The sequence below is a fragment of the Mustelus asterias genome, chromosome 3, assembly GCF_964213995.1.
Source record: "Mustelus asterias chromosome 3, sMusAst1.hap1.1, whole genome shotgun sequence".
NCBI lineage: Eukaryota > Metazoa > Chordata > Chondrichthyes > Carcharhiniformes > Triakidae > Mustelus > Mustelus asterias.
The window spans coordinates 54,994,650-55,014,653 of record NC_135803.1 but is presented as its reverse complement, the minus strand read 5'-3'; the positions used below and the strand labels follow the sequence as shown (position 1 = coordinate 55,014,653).

The 20,004-nt window shown below is 39.2% G+C and overlaps 1 protein-coding gene across 3 annotated transcripts in view; it reads right to left on the bottom strand.

Moving 5' to 3' along the window:
- Positions 1-20,004, bottom strand: part of gfm1 (G elongation factor, mitochondrial 1) — a 79,220-nt gene that overhangs the window by 47,309 nt on the left and 11,907 nt on the right. For all 3 annotated transcript variants that reach the window (XR_013497426.1, XM_078208975.1, XM_078208983.1), the window contains exons 2-9: positions 19,572-19,724; positions 17,089-17,221; positions 14,263-14,467; positions 8,141-8,257; positions 4,457-4,607; positions 3,974-4,128; positions 2,942-3,026; positions 753-890 (exon numbers count right to left, since the gene is read on the bottom strand). Coding sequence is in view for 2 of the 3 variants with exons in the window: in XM_078208975.1 (XP_078065101.1) it covers positions 753-890; positions 2,942-3,026; positions 3,974-4,128; positions 4,457-4,607; positions 8,141-8,257; positions 14,263-14,467; positions 17,089-17,221; positions 19,572-19,724 (1,137 nt within the window). In the remaining variant the exon portion in view is untranslated. The remainder of the gene's footprint in view (positions 1-752; positions 891-2,941; positions 3,027-3,973; positions 4,129-4,456; positions 4,608-8,140; positions 8,258-14,262; positions 14,468-17,088; positions 17,222-19,571; positions 19,725-20,004) is intronic.

Genomic DNA, 20,004 nt, shown 5'->3' with positions numbered 1-20,004 from the left:
TGGTCACCCTATTTCCTTCCTCCCAAATCAAGCTAGGTGAAATGCCTATCCATCCACTTCAATCACAGTTTTCATAAAATCAAATTTTGGATCAGTTGATACAGTACTGATTTGGAAGGTTGTGTTTAAGCCCCACCATGGGCATAGGCATAACATTTCACCCTGTACTATGTCACTCTGAGAAAATGCTGCATGGTTTGAGATATCACTTGTGACAAAAATGAAGTAGTTCTATCTAGTGTTAATTTTGTAGGGTTTCTCCTAATTCAATAAATTTTAAAGAGATTAAAGAAATGTTTCCAACTGTTTGCAGAAATAGTACACAAGTAACTTTATGAATGAATATATAGTTCTTGTATTGCCTTCATCGGTTTGGAGGTAATCAAGTAGCAATATATGCACTATTAAGCTGAACATGTGAAGATCAATGGGCCTTACTTCAGTTTACATGGTTACAAGATGGACATCAAGCGTTAAAACCAAATATAACCTACCATTATCAAGGAGTCCTTACTTAAAAAAAACACCTGATTTCACAAGAGGTTACATCTATAGACCTGCATCAGGCCAAATCCCTGGATCAAACACTGCATTAAGTTTTGTCATCTTTCTGAATAACAGATTCAATTTCTAACATGTCATCATTATTTGTGTTGCAAAATACTGGACGACTAGGCAAACCATAGATGAAAAAAGCTCACCAACTTTACTACAGAATGGACAGGAAGTGGACATTAGGTTAGAAACCATACCTCCATCTGACCAGCGTGCATTCGGACTAGGCGCTGCACTCTAATCTTCTTGCCAGTTCGTGTGTTGTAGATGTTTTCACTCTTTTTCAGCACACCCTGATAAACTCGAATGTATGTTAACTGCCCAAATCGGCCTGCCTGAGAAGTTAAAGGAAAACTAATTACATTGATACTAGCACATCTTTGCATGAGACTTACCCTTTAATAAAGTGTACTGTTATAGTGATTATCTGAAGGATTAAATTATGTTATCGCTATTAAAGACAGAGTCAAACAACGTTTTTCATTCAAATTTAGGTCAGTCCAGTGTGACATGAAATGTTTGGACTATAATTTCAAGTTCTGAAATAATGAAGAATGTATTATAATCCTAGTGATGGTTCAGTAATATCTCTCACGATGGACCCGATTTTAACTCTGTACAAATGGATGGATTTTCAGCGAGTTAAAATCTCATCCTTTCATATTGCTAAACTTCCGATAATTCATGTTCTACTTAACCACACCTGGAAATCAATATCGTAAATCTTTTCTGACTTGTGCAAATTCCAGCCTATTTTCCTCACTTTAATTGTCTGCAACTCTTTAACTTGGGCTGCAATTAATTACATTTCTCAGTGTCATCATATGTGCTCCTCCATCCATCTAAATCTGTGCTTGGAGATGTGAATAATTATGATAACCAGCTGACCACAGAAAACTGAATGGTAGGTATCAGGTTCCTATTCTGGCGATATTTCGGACAGAACTGACTGACACCTGTTCACAAAAATGGGCTCCAAAGTTTCATCTGACATCAGTTTTTTTTATTTATTAGTGTCACAAGTAGGCTTACATTAACACTGCAATGAAGTTACTGTGAAAATCCTTTCGTTGCCACACTCCGACGCCTGTTCGGGTACACTGAGGGAGAATTTAGCATGGCCAATGCACCGAACCAACATGTCTTTTGGACTGTGGGAGGAAACCGGAGCTCCCGGAGGAAACGCACGCAGACATGGGGAGAACATGCAGATTCCACACAGACAGTGACCCAAGCCGGGAATCAAACCCGGGTCCCTGGGCACTGTGAGGCAGCAGTGCTAACCACTGTACCGTCATGACAGGAGACTGTAAACCCAAGCAAAGTTAATCATCACTTTGAAAGGACAGTTGATACTGCAATTCAAACTTATCCCTCTCTTTGAAGAGCTGGTAATTTTCTCTGCATCAACCCAGCCATTATCAGAATCCAGGAAATAGGATAAACCTTGAGACCAAAAGATTTGAACTCCTTCTGTAAGGTGAAAGTTCTTTTAATATTAATTTATTTATATTAGCCTTTAGCTTTTGCCCGTTAAGTGATTATTTGTTAGAGAACAAAAATGTAATATAGGTTGGCTTTACTTTGGATAAATGTGCAAGTTAGCAATGTTCAGTTACGGGAATTAAAAATTTCTACCAGGCATTTATCAGATAAGAGATTCAATGACAGATTCCTTTGTTTGCTTAGATTTGAGAGCTACCATATATATATCTTTCATCTTTTCAGGCAAACAGACATCTTTATGGCAGTTAAATATGCCCCCAGATATATGTTTTGACATCAATTCAAGGAGTTATAATTCAATAGCTAGAGATGTCAACTCCTCCAAGGACACAGCCACGTAAGGAATGCGGTCAAGTGCTAAAATTGCTGTCGGTCACCTTTATTCTGTAATTGTTCTGCAACAGTCTCCAGTTGAATGATTTAGCTGACATTTCAGTCAAGGTGAAGCTAGAACAAAGTCTGGGGAACTATCCTTGTTAAAACTTCAGTAGTTGATATGGGACAACAGTTAATCGAATGAGCTATTCTATAGAACACACGGATTCTACGAAGCAGGACTGGATTTTTTTTTAAAAACGGTGTTAGAAAAGATACATCAGGATTTAATGAGGTCTTGTCAGCTTCAAAAAATCCTCAAGCTTAAAAACTGAAACCTCCTCAGAATCCTTTGGGTGAACTCACAAGATATCGCACAGTCAGTATATTCTTCAGTTTGTGTGTCATGCTTGTCAATTATGGTTATCATCGTATGTTTAATTTTGATTTTCAATAATGCTTTTGAACCATTAGCTTGAGTAACAACTTATAAGCAAGAGCACAAATCTTCTGACCTTTCTGTATGTGAACATATGAATGAATCAACCATAAAATACAGAAATACCTCTAGTTTAAAGGCCAAGCCAACAAATGGTTGAGAAGGGTCTCTTTTAGCATCCATTAGAACTTTAACTCTGTCCTCAGAATTCCTGAAGGAAACAAAGCACTTAAATAACATGTCATCAGGACCTCAGATTTGCTATTGAGTATACTTATGTAAACATCAGTGCATCCAAATCTCCACTGACCATGCTCTACCCCTGACCAATTGATTTTTATGTTCATATGCAAGTCCTGCTGCTAAACCTTCATTGCTGTCCTCATTGACCTACATTGGTTTATCGTACTCCAGGCGCTAAACTTAAGATCTTAATCTGTGCTCAAGTCCCTTCATGGCCTCTGCTCCCCATTTCAGTAGCCTCCTCCTGCCGTACAACCAACCACCCTTCCCATCACACCTTCTGTTCCCCTGCCTCTGGCCTAATACGCCACCCCTACAATCCTCATTTCACCACCGGAGGCCTATGGCCTACATTCGGAAATTCACTTTCAAAACCCTCACTGATAGATTCTCCTCCCTCAGAAAGTCTATAAAATCCTCCTCTTTGGTCAAGCTATTGCTCATCACTCTCTCATCTCTCCTATTTTGGTTCAGGACCCATTTTTTGATTATCACTCCATGAAGCATTTGGGGATGTGCTGCCATTCACATGCAAGTTGTCACTAATATATTTTACTTCATTTTCAAAGTAGTCCTCAAGCTCTAATTAAAAGCTCATCGATGATTATGGAGAAATAAGCCATTATCCATCACACATGGATAGAAGCCCAACAAGAAAGCAAAATTCTTGAATAGGAATCCAAGCTTGAAGATCAGAGGCAGCCATGCTTTCTATCTTTTCTACTGCTTGTTGGGAGAACAGAATTATAGAGTAGTACTTTAATGTGAAATCTCTGATATTTAAACTCTGCTGATATCTTTTACCACTTGATAAGGACAAATATTGAATAGAAACATAATTAGTGATTCAGAAGTTATAAGTATACGCTGCACAGAAAACTTATAATCAACAAGTAATGAATGTAAAGCACTCACTCTTGATTAATAATGGCGTAATTTGGGACTTCACTGGGATCTGGTAGATAGTCCAGAACAGCATCCAGTAGTGGTTGCACACCTTTATTTTTCAGAGCACTTCCCACTAATATCGGTGAGAATAACCTGCTGATAGTTGTTCTCCTAATAGCAGCCTACAAATGGGTGGAAGAATAAAAAAAAAGTATTCAGATCAAAAATACAGCCACCTGTGAATGTTTTCCATTAACAAATTCCAAAAAACATCTGTATGAGAATAAAATTGCATCATTTCCAGTACGTTCCATATTTTTCTTAACGAACTGCAAGCTATAAAGGGCTCTACAAAATAAAGATCTAAATATGTTGAAAGTGAAATCACTAATGGAGTAATTTTTTCATTTCTTTCTTAAAACACAGATGTAGTACAAGAAATATGAAACCGCTTAGGAGGCTGAAATTTGCATTTCTTGAAATGTGTCTTTTTCATTAATAAAAACTCACCTTTAAATCAGCAACTGTCGGGACTTTCTCTTCCAGAAACATTTCACCCAGCAGTTCATCCACATTGGCGACGCACTCAACCAGCTCCTGGCGTCGATCTGCAGCTTCTGCGCGTAACTCAGTGGGAATGTCATCATATTTTACATTTTGACTGAGCAAATGAGAACGATAACATTTTAAGTAGCAAATCCTTTAAAGTACACTATATATCTATCATTATCAATTGAAAAGGTTGAGTGGGCAGGCTGAACATAAATCAGCAAAAAATGTTTCACTTGAAGTTTAAACAAATGGTTTAAAAAAATGTCAATCTGTTACATCAGAACACTATACAGAAAGAGCACAAACTCTGACCATTGTTACAATCCCAGCTCGGTAGATTGTAACTTTTATTTCTTTGTTTAGAGGCATAGATGAACAGAGTCACAGGATTGTTGATTAACTTTTAACAAAAGAATAAAACATTCATTAAACAAGATTAGTTATAATACAATTCATCAACCCAGTGATACCTTCATAGATGTATACAGATTTGTATGAACAACACTAGTTACAAGTAATCTTATATTCCAATGTTCACAATACACACATAGACCATGTAAATCAATGGGAGAAATATCGTCAGACACACCACACTCTGAAACCAAGTGGCAGATGCCACCCCAATAAAACTTCTGTGGGTTTCTCATCAAAATCCCCCAGAGGCTTGTCACACTAAGACAACTGGTCTCTCTGGCTTCCACATATGGGCTTCCAATCACTACTCTCAAAGGTCATACTTCAGAATTTTCTCAGATGCCTCCACCAAGGATCCATATCCAGGGTTTCAACCTCTCCTGTAGGCACTCCTCTGCCACGTGCATTCTAACTTCCCCATAATGTCTCTGGTACCCAGCCACGCCAACCAAACACTACTACTTTGTTCAGGTTCTAGTTCTTTGTCCCTTTGACTTCCTGGGTCTTGACTTTTCATTCTCCGTTTTCTGGAAATTCTGGTTCTTTAGCTTCTGGTACTTCCTTTCTGCCCCTTTGTATTGCTTTGCGGGCACTGGCAGCTTCTGTGAATGGTTTCTTGCTTTTGGGTTACCAGACTGAACCACAATTGCTTCTGCTTCTCAGTATGGGGCTCTGGTTGCTAAGCAACAGCGTAGTTTTTAAAGCCTGAAATTGATTTTGTGTTGTATACCCTTAATTAAAAGCTTAAAGTGAAACCAAAAGCCATAGATTTGCAGGCACCCATGTTTAACATACAACAAAAAAACCCCTGTGCTTATACACCATGTGTAATATTGTAAAACATCCAGGGCACTTCACAAGAGCATATCAAAGACTTTGACCTGCAGCCAGCCGGGAAATAGGGCGCTTGGTTCAGTGCAATAGGCAGGAGCTTAAAGGCAGGCTAGCAAATTATCATTGACTGAAATTCATTGTGGAAAAATGTGAAATGATAAACTTTGAGAGAAAGAATAAAGGAGCGGAAAGATATTCATATTTTGAGATTTTACATCACTTGGATAGGATTAATCTTTGGTTTAATTTTGGATATGACTTCAACACAAGTCATAATTAAAATTTTTGTGGTTTACTTAAACAAATTATACTGCTTTTTTGATAAACTATGAAGAAAAGTCAGACGTGCTGAGATAGTAAGATGACTGTGTGCCTTTACAAGCTCTTGCAAAAGATAATTAGCCATTGAAACTTGTATCCCCAAAAACTGGACGGCATGGATAATTTGGGCCGAAGGGCCTGTTTCCATGCTGCAAACCTCTATGATTATGACCTCTAAACGGTTTGCAAGAGTAGGCTGCCAATTCCCAATAATGCCAGGAAGCACTATATTTTATGATCTTGGACATGGGGGGAGATGTGCTTCAGGACAACTAACCTTTTGTTTAAAGTGGATAATATTTGAGATTCAAGATGCTTACCGAGTGAATGAAGCCACAAGATTCGTTTGAATGAATTTGAACAACGTTTTGAACAACCAAAATAAACTTTACTACACAAGTTCAGAAAGATAAAACAATTTCCATACCTATCCTATGCTCCAACATTTAAACAATGTATGAGATACATGTGAATTAACAGGCGAACTATGGTCGGACGCACCACACTCCATGATAGATGACAGATGAAGAGAGATTAGATGGATTTCTCAACAACCCACCCAGACGTTTGTCACATTGTGAGCCAACAAATCTCACGGAAACTTTGTCTTTCTCGCCACAATTGCCAATCTCCACATTTGAAGATCTCCTCCTGGAATTTTCTTCATAAAAGTCACTTCCACTTGGACATCTTCAATAGTGAGCCACCTCGCAGTGTTTCAATTTCACTTGCCGAGGTGTTTTTCCCCTGGATCTCTGAGCACATTCAAGCTTCACCTTCCAAGCACAATTTCAGATCTTATGCCAAGCAGAACACCATTGCTTCAAAGGGGCATCTTTACCATAATGGCCCACAACACAGAGTCACCAACCTTTGGCTACTTTTGCAAATCCTCAGGGCTCCATTACAAAGAGGCCTCAATTACAAACTTGACTAAATTCAAAAAGCAAGCTGACAGGGATTGAGAGACACCCTTTTTTTTGCAACACAGTAAATTGCAAAACATTAATTGTTCCATTGTTTGTTTACATACAAAAAATAGATAAACTGATCTATATTTAGCCTTGCACATTAAAATGTTAATCAGTCGACCATTCAGAATGTAGAAGAAATGCCTGAAGTGGCACATCCAAGGCTACATCAGGCAGTTCACATATCAAGGAGTTTTCATTATCACCCCACGTCACGCAGACGGATGACTAGATATTGAGTAGCTTATTTATTAGTCACAAGTAAGGCTTACATTAACACTGCAATAAAGTTACTGTCTCTCCTCGTCGCCACAGTTCGGCCCCTGTTTTGGTCAATGCACCTAACTAGCACATCTTTCAGAATGTGGGAGGAAACCGGAGCACCTAGAGGAAACCCAGGTAGACGCGGGGAGAACGTGCAAACTTGACACAGACAGTGACCAAAGCCAGGAATTGAACCCGGGTCCCTGGTGCTGTGACCCGGGCAGCAGTGCTAACCACTGTCCCACCTACATCCAGTAGTAGAAGTAAACCTGTGGCCATAGATTCAAGATTTGTGCATAGGAAGAACTTTTGAAGTGGAACCCAGAAGAGTATATACTCAACCCAAAATTGGGGGTAAATGGTAGAATTTCAAATCAGAGCAGAAAGGTTGCTAGATTTACAGGACCTTTGCTTTTCAAAATAGGGGCATCTAATTTAAGAGCAAAATGGTAATGGCAAACATATACAAATCAATAGTTAGACTGCAGAAGGCGGGTGGCTGAGCCCATTTCACTTAATTTTAGACATTCCATTCTATCGTCATTCAAGCTTTTTCCTCAAGGAATAATACCCAATCATAATGCAGCTGTTAGGAAGAATACACCATTTGGCCTATGGGGTCAAGAAGGCTGCAAAATTTCTGATAGCCTTAAAAACGAAGGACAATTTTTCAGAGAATGTGATTTTGCAAACCAAACATTTTTACTTCTCTTCCTGTATTTTTACAGAGTTAGATTTCCTTCTACAAATATTTTACATACACTGCTCTTGAGGTTAGTTTTCTAAAATATATCTAAACCTTTGGGCATTCGCTAGAACATTTAAAAAATATTCTTACCCAAATTGGCCATCAAAGTAAACTGCACGCTCCTCTATGAGATCAATAATTCCCTTCAGATTTCCTTCAAGGCCAATCGGAATTTGAATAAATGCTGTATTATGGTTGAGTTTTGATCTGAAATTCAAAAAGAAGTTTCTTTTCCTTTTTTCATCTTGTTAATGGGAATAAGCAATAGCAGCAGGCATAGACTATATTGCCCTCAAGCTTGCATTACCATTTAGCAATCATGGCTGATCTTCAGCCTTAACTTCACTTTCACATCCACTCTTCATATCCTTTGATTCCATGAGATCAAAAAATCTGTGTGTTCGAGCCTTGAATATATTCAATGTTGGTGCATTCACAACACTCTGGAGAAGAGCATTCTAAAGATTTACAATCCTAGTTGAAGAAATTTCTCATCCCATTGTTTGAACCTTGATGCTGAGGCTCTGTCCCTGTGCTTTGGATTCCCAAGTTAGGAGAAGCAGCTTTTGTGTCCACGCCTGTCAAGCCCCTTCAAAATTTTGTACATTTCAATTAGATAATGATTAGACAATCATAACCAGTGCACCTATTATCTCTGTAGCTACTTCTTTTGGAACTCTGGAAGATATACCACACCTGGTCTTTCCCCAGTCATTTCTCTTTGCTGATATTAATTACCTTAAGTTCTTAATTCTTATTAGGAACTTGTTACTCTCCATTTCTCACACAAACTATTTGTTCAACATCTCAATTTCTTCATTCTTCATGATAATTGCTCCTGTCTTTGTTTTTAAGGGGCTATGTTTACCTTAGCTACTCTCTTCCTTTGCTCTTAGCTGGCTTCTAAAATCTTCCCAATCTACAAGCTTACTGCTATGTTTTACAACATTATAAGCCTCTTATTATAATTTATCTTAAACTATCTTAACTTCCCGAGTAGGCCAAGAGTGAATCTTTCTCACTGACTTTTTGTTTTTATTGAAATGTATTTTAGATTAACATTCTGAATAATTTCTTTAAAAGTTTCCCGTGGTTAATTTACAGCCATACCTTTTAGTCTATTAACCCACCTTTTAGTCTGTTTACTCAATCAACCTCAGCCAGTGGATCCCTGAGACCTACATAATTGACAATGATTAAGTTTAAGATTTTTGTTTTGGACGAATATGTTACTTCACATTTCACGTAAAATTCAGCTATATTATGGTTCCTATTTAGACCATAACAATAGGATCTTCCCCCTCCCAGTCTAAGTTCACCTCCAGCTGCAATGAGATGTCTCTAGCCCTGTCACTCAGCAGACAACACAACCTTCAGAAGTCTCAGTGATGGCGGCACAGAACAGCCTCTATCCCCCGACTGCAGTGTCATCCATCACTATCACATTCCTTTACATTCTATTTCAAATGTCTCCATTGTGAATAGTTTTGGGAATTCTTCTTTCTTGAAACAGATTTCAAATATTAAATGAAAATTGAACACTGAAAGCAAAGTACAGGAAGTCTGCAATTTCCTCTCCAAAGCAGACACCAAAATTTAGTTCACAAAGGGTTCATAGATGTTTTACAGCTGTCACGATTTGGCAGGTAATTGCTGTGCACTATCTCCATATAAACAGGTCCTGGGTTTGAGATTAGCTAGGCGATGCCTTAATGGTATTCGGAAGGAAGGGATCCCAGAAAAGGCAGAAGGAAAATGAAAGAAATACATCTGCTTCTGATTGCTAGCTAGTGAATTCTGCTGGAAGGACTAGTTCAACTGCATCGATCCAGAGGTTCAAAACAGATGGTGTCAAAGTGCGTAAACAAAGCAGTTACATAACATCTGTGAAATTGAGAGTCTTACTTCCTTCAAAGAAAGGCAAATGAAGAAACAAAGAAAAGACATTCTTATTGACATTGCTCTTGATGAAAAAATCCCTTAGAGTAAAATTTTATCAAGTATTACATAGCTGTCACATTATGCCCATCAAATCATTAACTGGCCAGACAACTTTAAGCTCTGTAAAGTATCGTAGTCATTTGTCAGAGGCATTTTTGTCATGTCTTAACCTGCCATCTAGTGGCAGTAACTTAGATTAGCAGCATCAAAATAAATTTGGTTCCAAACCGGACAAGAATGGAAAATAAACATATAGAACACATTTTGGAGTAATAAAAAAGATAAGGGGCATGTGGGGGGGTAGTTTTATGAGACATTTCATGCTTGAGAGAGAATTGATGTAGATAAGGAACAGATACAAGAGTCGCCACGGTTGGAGTTCAAAGATAATAAAAAGGGCTTGCTCCATTAGTCGGAATAAATGGGTGCTTTTCTGGTTGGCAGATGGTAACTCGTGGTGTGCCGCAGGGATCGGTACTGGGGCTTCAACTATTTACCATTTGTATAGACGATCTGGAGGAGGGGACTGAGTGTAGGGTAACAAAGTTTGCAGACGACACAAAGATAAGTGGAAAAATGAATCGTGTGGAGAGCGTAGAAGGTCTGCAGAGATTTGGACAGGCTGAGTGAGTGGGCGAGGATCTGGCAGATGGAGTATAACGTTGACAAATGCGAGGTTATTCACTTTGGAGGAAATAATAGCAAATTGGATTATCTAAATGGAAAAAAATTACAACATGCTATTGTGCAGAGGGACCTGTGTGTCATTGTGCATGAGACGCAAAAACCCAGTCTGCAGGTGCAACAGGTGATCAAGAAGGCAAATGGGATGTTGGCCTATATCGCAAGGGGGATAGAATATAAAAGCAGAGATGTCTTGCTGTATCTGTACAGGGCATTGGCGAGGCCACAGCTGGAATACTGTGTGCAGTATTGGTCACCTTATTTGCAGAAGGAAATATTGACCTTGGAGGGAGTGCAGAGAAGGTTCACCAGGTTGATACCAGAGATGAGGGGTGTTGATTATGAGGAGAGACTGAGCAGATTGGGTTTGTACTCGTTGGAATTTAGAAGGCTGAGGGGGGGATCTTATAGAGACCTATAAGATAATGAAGGGGCTGGATAGGGTAGAGGTGGAGATTCTTTCCACTTAGAAAGGAAGCTAGAACTAGAGGGCACAGCCTTAAAATAAAGGGGGGTCAGTTTAGGACAGAGTTGAGGAAGAACTTCTTCTCTCAGAGGGTGGTGAATCTCTGGAATTCTCTGCCCACTGAAGTGGTGGAGGCTACCTCGTTGAATATGTTTAAATCACGGATAGATGGATTCCTGATCGGTAAGGGAATTAGGGGTTATGGGGATCAGGCGGGTAAGTGGAACTGATCCACTTCAGATCAGCCATGATCTTATTGAATGGCGGGGCAGGCTCGAGAGGCTAGATGGCCTACTCCTGCTCCTATTTCTTATGTTCTTATGTTCTTAGTAGAGGTGGATTCGCATTTCTGAATTATGGAAAGGAAATCAAAGATGAAATCTGCAGACTGATTAGCGAGATGAGCAGGAATGAAATAACAAAACGATTGTGCCGGGAGTGACCCACATCGATTGGGATAAAGTGAATAAATGGAGAAAAAGGAATGGATTCTCAAAGTATGTGTAGGACTCCTTCCTCATTAAAAGCGAGAGAGACACCATCCCCACTACCAAGAGAATCATAGAATAGAACAGAATCATAGAATTCCTCCTACAGTACCAAATGAGGCCATTCGGCCCATCGAGCCTGCACCAACAACATTCCCACCAAGGCCCTATCCCTGCAACCCCATGTATTAACCCTACTAATCCCACTGACTCCAAGGGAAATTTTAGCATGGTCAATCTAACCCACACATCTTTGGAGTGTGGGAGGAAATGGGAGCACCCGGAGGAAACCCACGCAGACATGGAGAAAACGTGCAAGCTCCACATCGACAGTCACCCGAAGCTGGAATTGAACTCTGTGAGGCAGCAGTGCTAACCTCTGTGAAACTGTGCCACAGTAAGAGTTTTGAGAACACCAGGTTAAAGTCCAACAGGTTTATTTGGTAGCAAATACCATTAGCTTTCGGAGCGCTGCTCCTTCGCGCTCCGAAAGCTAATGGTATTTGCTACCAAATAAACCTGTTGGACTTTAACCTGGTGTTGTTAAAACTCTTACTGTGTTCACCCCAGTCCAACGCCGGCATCTCCACATCATCACTGTGCCACACCCAGGGAGAAGAGGATTGTCATCTTATACAGGATGATCAAAAAATTAAAACTCTTTACAAGTATTTTGCATCGATTTTTACCAAGAAAGGGTATCAGAGAGATGAATTTTGAAGTTGGTGAGCATGAAATGGCTGATATTTTGAGGGAAAAGAGGTGAAATGCACATTTTTGTAAATGAATGTAAGACAACATGCTACAATGACAGGGTGTATATATATCCTGAAGAGCTAAGGAATAACATAAGAACGTAAGAACTAGGAGCAGGAGTAGGCCATCTGGCCCCTCAAGCCTGCTCCGCCATTCAATAAGATCATGGCTGATCTTTTTGTGGACTCAGCTCCACTTACCCGCCCGCTCACTATAACCCTTAATTCCTTTACTGTTCAAAAATTTATCTATCCTTGCCTTAAAAATATTCAATGAGGTAGCCTCAACTGCTTCACTGGGCAGGGAATTCCACAGATTTACAACCCTTTGTGTGAAGTTCCTCCTCAACTCAATCCTAAATCTGCTTCCCCTTATTTTGAGGCCATGCCCCCTCGTTCTAGTTTCACCCACCAGTGGAAACAACTTCCCTGCTTCTATCTTATCTATTCCCTTCAGTATCTTATATCTTTCTGTAAGATCTCCCCTCATTCTTCTGAATTCCAATGGCTATAGCAAATAAATATCCCAATCGATGTGGGTCATTCCCAGCACAATAATTTTGTTATTTCATTACGGTATTGCAGAGGGCCTAAAATGATATTTCAGGACTCCACTGAATGTGGATGGATGCTGGAGGTCTGCAAATAGCCCAATCTAGTACCCATTTCAAAAAAAGGAGTTGGAGTTAATTGAGTATTTGTTAGTTTTACATCTGTTGGCATGGAAATATTCCGCCTACACTTCAGGATGAGATTACCATTCTAGATGAAGGAAAAATAGTTGCAAGTAGCACAGCACAGGTTTCAAAAGGAACATTTAGGCTTGACAAACTTGATAGAATTCTTTCTGTCGAATACAGATATGGTAGATGTGAGAAATGCAGTCAGTGAAGTATACATGGACTTTAATAAAGTCTTGGCTAAGTGAAAGATTGCTGAAGAAATGAATGTTGCATAGAATTTCGGGAGGTTAAAAATGGATTAACAGTTGGCCAGAAGGGAGAAAGTGGAGCTAGGAATAAAGGACAGTTTTTTTTTAAGAAGTGTTTGAAAGTGGGAACTGCTGTCCTTTAAGGTCCTGTTCTGGGGTAGTTCACGCTGTCTACCAATTATTTGGATATGGGCCAAGAGGGAGTGAAATTGTAATATCAAAATAGAAGGTATAGTTAATGCTTTACAGACTAAAAGAAACTGCAAATGAATAGTTATAAGATCGGGAATAAGCTGCGGAGTGATGTAAAACAAACAGCAGAAAAGTGGAAAGCAGAAGAACTTAACATTAATTTATAGAACATTAAAGACAGCAGTTATGATTATTAAAAAAGATCAGAATGTACTATTTCTGTTACTATGTAGTAAATATTTGCTATACTCTGCATTGTCCAAATATCTCATCACAAGGGCAACACCAAATGGGCTGATGGGTTTCCTTCATTTGAATTTTACGATTTATTGAAGCCAATGTCATAAATGCGACAAAATTTCATGTTCAAACTATTCCACTTCCCAACCCCATCCACAAAAGAAGGTGATTCTGACATGATGATGTCACATATTGATTGTTTATGTCTTGTCTTAGCTGCATCCATTTTGTAGATGGTACACACTCCCTGCACTGTGCTGTGTTCAAACATGAATATACCATGTTAAAATATCACTAAATAATGGGTGCCATCTACGCATCATCTCTCATTCATTCCTTGTTTCCTTACTCTTACAGTTCTGTCCTCCTCCTCACTTAAATACTGGCCTGAAACCAAAGGTATTACTGTAGGAGCAACTGGCAGAAAACAGAAAATATTAGCGTTCATGTGATAATCAGGGGGTAGCAAATTAAAATAGACAGTTTATCAAAATTTTTCACATTATAGCACAAACCTTATTTGATGAAGAGCTCGATTAGGATTAGCTCCCAACCTGTCCAGTTTATTTATGAATGTTAGAAATGGAACATTGTAACGCTTCATCTGTCTATTTACAGTCATTGTCTGGCATTGAACTCCACCGACAGAACATAAAACCAGAACAGCTCCATCCAAGACTCTTAATGCACGCTCCACCTCTATTGTAAAATCAACATGTCCTGTAAAAGCAGCAAACAACAGTGTGATTAATGAACAAGAACATCTGACTTTCTTTGGTACGAAAGAACATAGAGCACAATCTTTTGACATTCTGTGCTGTGAACGACAAAAATAATAAATAATGCAAGTAAATAGGTAATTTCTAGAAAAGTGTCAAAATATAGTGATGGAAAGACCAGTTTATGAAAATATTTGTGATCAAATCCCTCCATGGTGTTTCCCATCCCCATCTCTATAAGCTCCTCCAGCTCTACAACCTTCCAAGATCTCACTGCCCCCCCAATTCTGGTCTCTTTAGCAAGCCTGATTTTATTCACTCCACCAATAGTGACCAGGCCTATGCTCTGGATTCACTTCCTACCTCTCCACCTTTAAAAGACTCTTTTATCCCTATTTCTTTGAACAAACTTTTGCCCATCTTTCCTAATATCTCCTGATGTGGCTGTATGTCAGATTTTGGTTAATAACACTCCCAGAAAGCTCCTTGGCTTTTTTCACTACATAAATACAAGTTTCTGCTGATTCACCTCAATCTCCAAAGCTAAATTAATCGCAGGAGGTAAAGTGCTACAAGAAAACAATTCTTTGTTCAGATACTTCAATAACGGCTTACTGCCAGTAATTTTTGCAAATTTTTAACATTGCCTTGAAAGCTCGATATGTAAATACACAGCATGTTGTCCTTCCTATAAACAAGGTACCAAATTCAATCTCTATTTTATAGTGAATTAATTTGTCTCAAATAAAAGACAAGAGGCTTATGCTTAACTGTAGAATTTCTCATTGACTCCAGGCAGAAAATAAAACATATTCCCCTTTCCAGTGATGTTTGTTGGAATGGTATGTACATGAATGTGTGAGAATGAAATTAATCTCCCCGTGAATGATGCCACAGTAAAATGGATATTTTAACACATTAAATATAATGAAATGTTCAACATGCTTCACAGGAACATTATAAAATAAATTCGAACAGAGTTACATATTAGGATAGATAACTAAAAGGTTAGTCAAAGAACTAAGTTTTAAGATGTATCTTAAAAGAGGAGGCACGGGGAGAGGAGTTTAGAAAGGAATTTCAGAGCACAGTCACCAATAGTAATTCAAATTGAGGATGCTCATAAGGCCAGAAATAGAAGACATCACAGAGAGCTGTGGGTTTGGAGGAGATTACAGAGCTGGAAAAGAGTGAGGTCAAGGAGGAATTTGAAAACAAGGACGAGAAGTTTAAAATCATGTTGTCTTTGAACTGAGAGCCAGTGCAGGGGGGTGATGGATGAATAGGACTCAGTCCGTACAATGTGAAAGATTAATCAGGGGTGCACAGCAATTGTAAAGCCGACAGCAGGCTTTTCCAATCCCTGGTCCGCTGGCTGGATGTGGTTCTTGAAGCTCTTTGATGCAGCCAGCTGCGCTTTTGGACTCAGCCATTGAAGACTTCTTGGTGAGCCAATCAGCAACCACTGCATGGAGAAACTAGCGTGTGATTGGACAAGCCAAAGGCAATCAGTTGCCAGGTTTTCTTTGGGGGGGGGGAGGGAACAGCCACAGCCCGCATTGGGGGGAGGGGGCAGTTATCTCAAGTGTGTGTGTGTTGCAAACTATTGCTGAAGGTATCAGAGAATGTGACACAGAAGCTAAAGGTCAGCTAGCAGCAGCACCCCATCAAAAGCCCTTTGAAGGTACATCTCCATATCTCTGATTCTTGAAGTAAGCCAGGTCAGCAGAAACCACAGCTGGAACAGAAATAGGGAAGCTTCTCCGTCAAATTGAGGACACTGGAATCTCTCAAACAACTATTGCCTGAAGTGAACACTACTGGAATCTTGAAACTATTTGCCTACTGAAGTTAGTGCAACTGTCATCTTAAATCACAATGACCACAATGCTCAATCATCTACTCCTCACGAGTCAAAGATAGTTTTGTATATTTTTTCTTACTTACTTTGGACTCAGTGCTCACTTTTAATCTGTGTGAACGTACTTGCATGTGTTCTCGTGCCTTTAGTAGTTAATACTCATTCTATCATTAACTCTAGAAAGCCTGGTTAAATTGGCTCCTCTTAAAACATAAATATTGGGATTGAGAAAAGGTATCTGCAAAGGGAGAGATTCTTATAAGATTAATCTTGTTGCAGCCAGCTGAGGGGATTGAATAAAGTAAGGCAGCCAATTCATCCCTCCTCAATCGGGACGTAACGATTCCCAGCCGGTCGGTAAGAAGCTGAGGAATCTCGCCAGGGCAACAAATTTGGGGAATCTTACCTGAAGACCAGGCGTAATAGCTCACATGTGGAAACTGGTGCACACTAACACTGCTGACGTTCGCATATGAGAGAAACACTGTAACCAAAAGAGTAAATGCTGCCAGATCTGCTGAGATTCTCCAGCATTTCCTCTTTTGGTTTCAGATTCCAGCATCCGCAGTAATTTGCTTAGATAGAGAAACACTGCATCCTTTATTGCATACCCCAGAATACACCAGAGAAATCAGAACGGATCTCTCACTCTCCTTTACTCTTTTTCACAGTTATTTTCTCACATCATTTAATTTCTACCTTCATTCTTCCCCCTTTCAATTTATTCAAATATGCCCCAACTTCATCATCTCACACATCACCTGGTGTATCAATTATATTGATATTCCTTTCATTCCATACTGTGTATGTAGCTGCAGACTGGATAGTGATTCCTCGTTGTCGCTCCAGTTCCATAGAATCCATTATGGCACCCACACCATCCTTTCCTTTCACCTGCAAATTAGAAACAAAATCATCCCTTCAACACAGAAGAGTTAATGAATTAAAAACTGCATTTTACAAAGGCCTTCATTCTGAATTAATGGTTGGATTTAGGCTGTATTTGTAATCCAGAAAGTTGGACCTTACACAAGCTGGTTATGGTTCACTCTATTATCAGACACTGCAATGTTGTAGTGCGAGGGTTACGATGTGCAACATTTTGGACTTTAGTATAGGCTTAACAAGCACGTAAGAGATCTACTGGTACTCAAGAATACTTTCTAAAATGAAGCAGAGCTCATTAAATGTTCAAAGAAAGTAGATGCTCTCTTCCACATCATCAATGCAATCACACTTTACCAACGAGTAGTGGAGCTGTTCACATATGCAAGCACATATAGAATTCTCTCCTGAGCATGCGACTCAGATGAGCAGCCAGGCAGTGATTAAGTAGTTCTGAAGTAGAGGTTTGTGCCCCAGTAGACAAATGCGGAGTTACATGGATTTTTACTGCTGCCCTAAATGACTAACCTGTGAGGAGCTGTTATTCTCTGCTGTTGATTTTTTTAAAAAAGCAATTACCTAGGATTGGTCAGAAAGTAAAAACTCCAAGGAGGGAAAATAAAGCTATTCACAAGCCTTGCTAACTTAGGGTTAGACTGCTTTCAGATTTAATTAAATAATAGTTTTTTTTAAAAAATGAACATTAAAGTGCTGCTGCTGTCAATTGTATCTTAGTGGCATTATGTATGGTACATGCTAAAGCTTGTGAGCTTGGGAAAATATTACTGATCATGCTATATTAGTGAGTTTTCTTGCCTGTAGCTATTTACGAAGTGCATTATTAACTGGTGATTGCCATTGTGCACACAGCAACAAAGTTTTATTGAAACCATTACAGCAGCATTACTCCCTTGGACCATAAAAAGGAAAATGTCATAACTGTGTCTGGTACTTTGAATGTGTGACTTTCACTTCTGAATTTATCAATCAGATGTATTGACCTGATCAAGCCACCTTATTACACTTTTTTAATGTATACTTTGAATTACCATAAATATAAACAGAAAATGCTGGAAACACTCAGCAGGCAGGCAAAATCTGCAAAGAGACACACACAGCTAAAGTTTCAGGTTGATGATCTTTCGAGATGAAAGTTCTCTCCTACCCTGCTGTGTTATTTCCAACATTTTCTGTTTTCACGTCAAATTCCCAATATCCACAATAGTTGCTCAAAATATTGTGGTTGCTGAGATAAACCCAACAGGGTTCCAACTAAAAACTAACAAAACGTTGTCAGCATAACAAACATGTTAATGACTGAATGACTAGATGCCAAGCATTGTTCCCTTACAGAAAAGTCATAAACTGACTGGGAGAATACATTTACTACAAAGTTTGGAGGGTAGGTCTTATGAGGAAAGGTTGAGGGAACTTGGGCTTTTCTCTTTGGAGCGGAGGAGGTTGAGAGGAGACTTGATAGAGGTTTATAAGATGATGAGGGGGATAGATAGAGTGAACGTTCAAAGACTATTTCCTCGGGTGAATGGAGCGGTAACTAGGGGGCATAACTATAGGGTTCATGGTGGGAGATATAGGAAGGATGTCCGAGGTAGGTTTTTTACTTAGAGAGTGGTTGGGGTGTGGAATGGACTGCCTGCAGGGATAGTGGAGTCAGAAACTTTAGGAACATTTAAGAAACTATTGGATGGGCACATGGAGTACTTCGGGATGATAGGGAGGAAATAGCTTGATCTGGGTTTCAGACAAAGCTCGGCACAACATCGTGGGCCGAAGGGCCTGTCCTGTGCTGTACTGTTCTATGTTCTAAAGTTCAGTGACAAAGATAGAGACATTTGATTCGGTAATAATTGAGTGGGCTTCCAAAGAATATTATTCATTACAAGATAAACTAACAAATTGCAGGATATCATTTTTTCCAGCGATCTCTTTGGCACCAGCCTGATATTTTTGATCAAACAGACAAATAGGCTCCACATAAAATCATTTATTTTTACAGGACACAAATGAGGTTCCAGGGTCATTCACACTTGGAAATCAAAAAAACATGTCCTCCCTGCAGGGGTTTAAAATGAGGTCACAGAAAGGAAAGACAGCAATTTTTAGACTTTATTCAAGGCAATTGATGAAACAAACTTAACTGATTTAGAGGAACTCGCCTGGTGACAGAAGTGAAATAGTTTTTCTGGTGGAATTCCAAGTACTTTTTACATACTCTGTACTCAAACGTTTATGCCAGAAGCGTTTCACATTTCTTTTGAACTGTCTGGAACACGGTTATTCACCGGATTTTAAAAAATATTTTATATATCGGAGCACTTCAAAATAAAATTCACAGTACCTCGTGCATTTCTGCTATTCTTCCTGTGTAATACAGAACTCTTTCTGTCAGTGTGGTTTTTCCAGAGTCAATGTGTGCAGAGATTCCTATGTTTCGAATCATTTTGTTCGGCAAGGTATCAGATGAACATTGTCGACAGATGTGTATAAGAATCTGAAAGAAAATATTGATCGTTACTGAACAGAGATGATCTTGCATCTTCTTTGAATTACTCTGGTCCTCCGTTAAATTGTTGCTGCCTTTTAAAATCTTGTGTGCTGGTAACATGATTTGAAATTAAAAAATAAATATGCAAATCCAATTTCCAAATTAAAACATTACTGATGATGTGTCACTGAGACTTGAGTGTTAGACACATCCTCTCCGGCCTTTTCATCTGACCCCCTCTCGACAGGGATCTGCAGATCTCATTCTGCTAAGTCAAAGCAATATT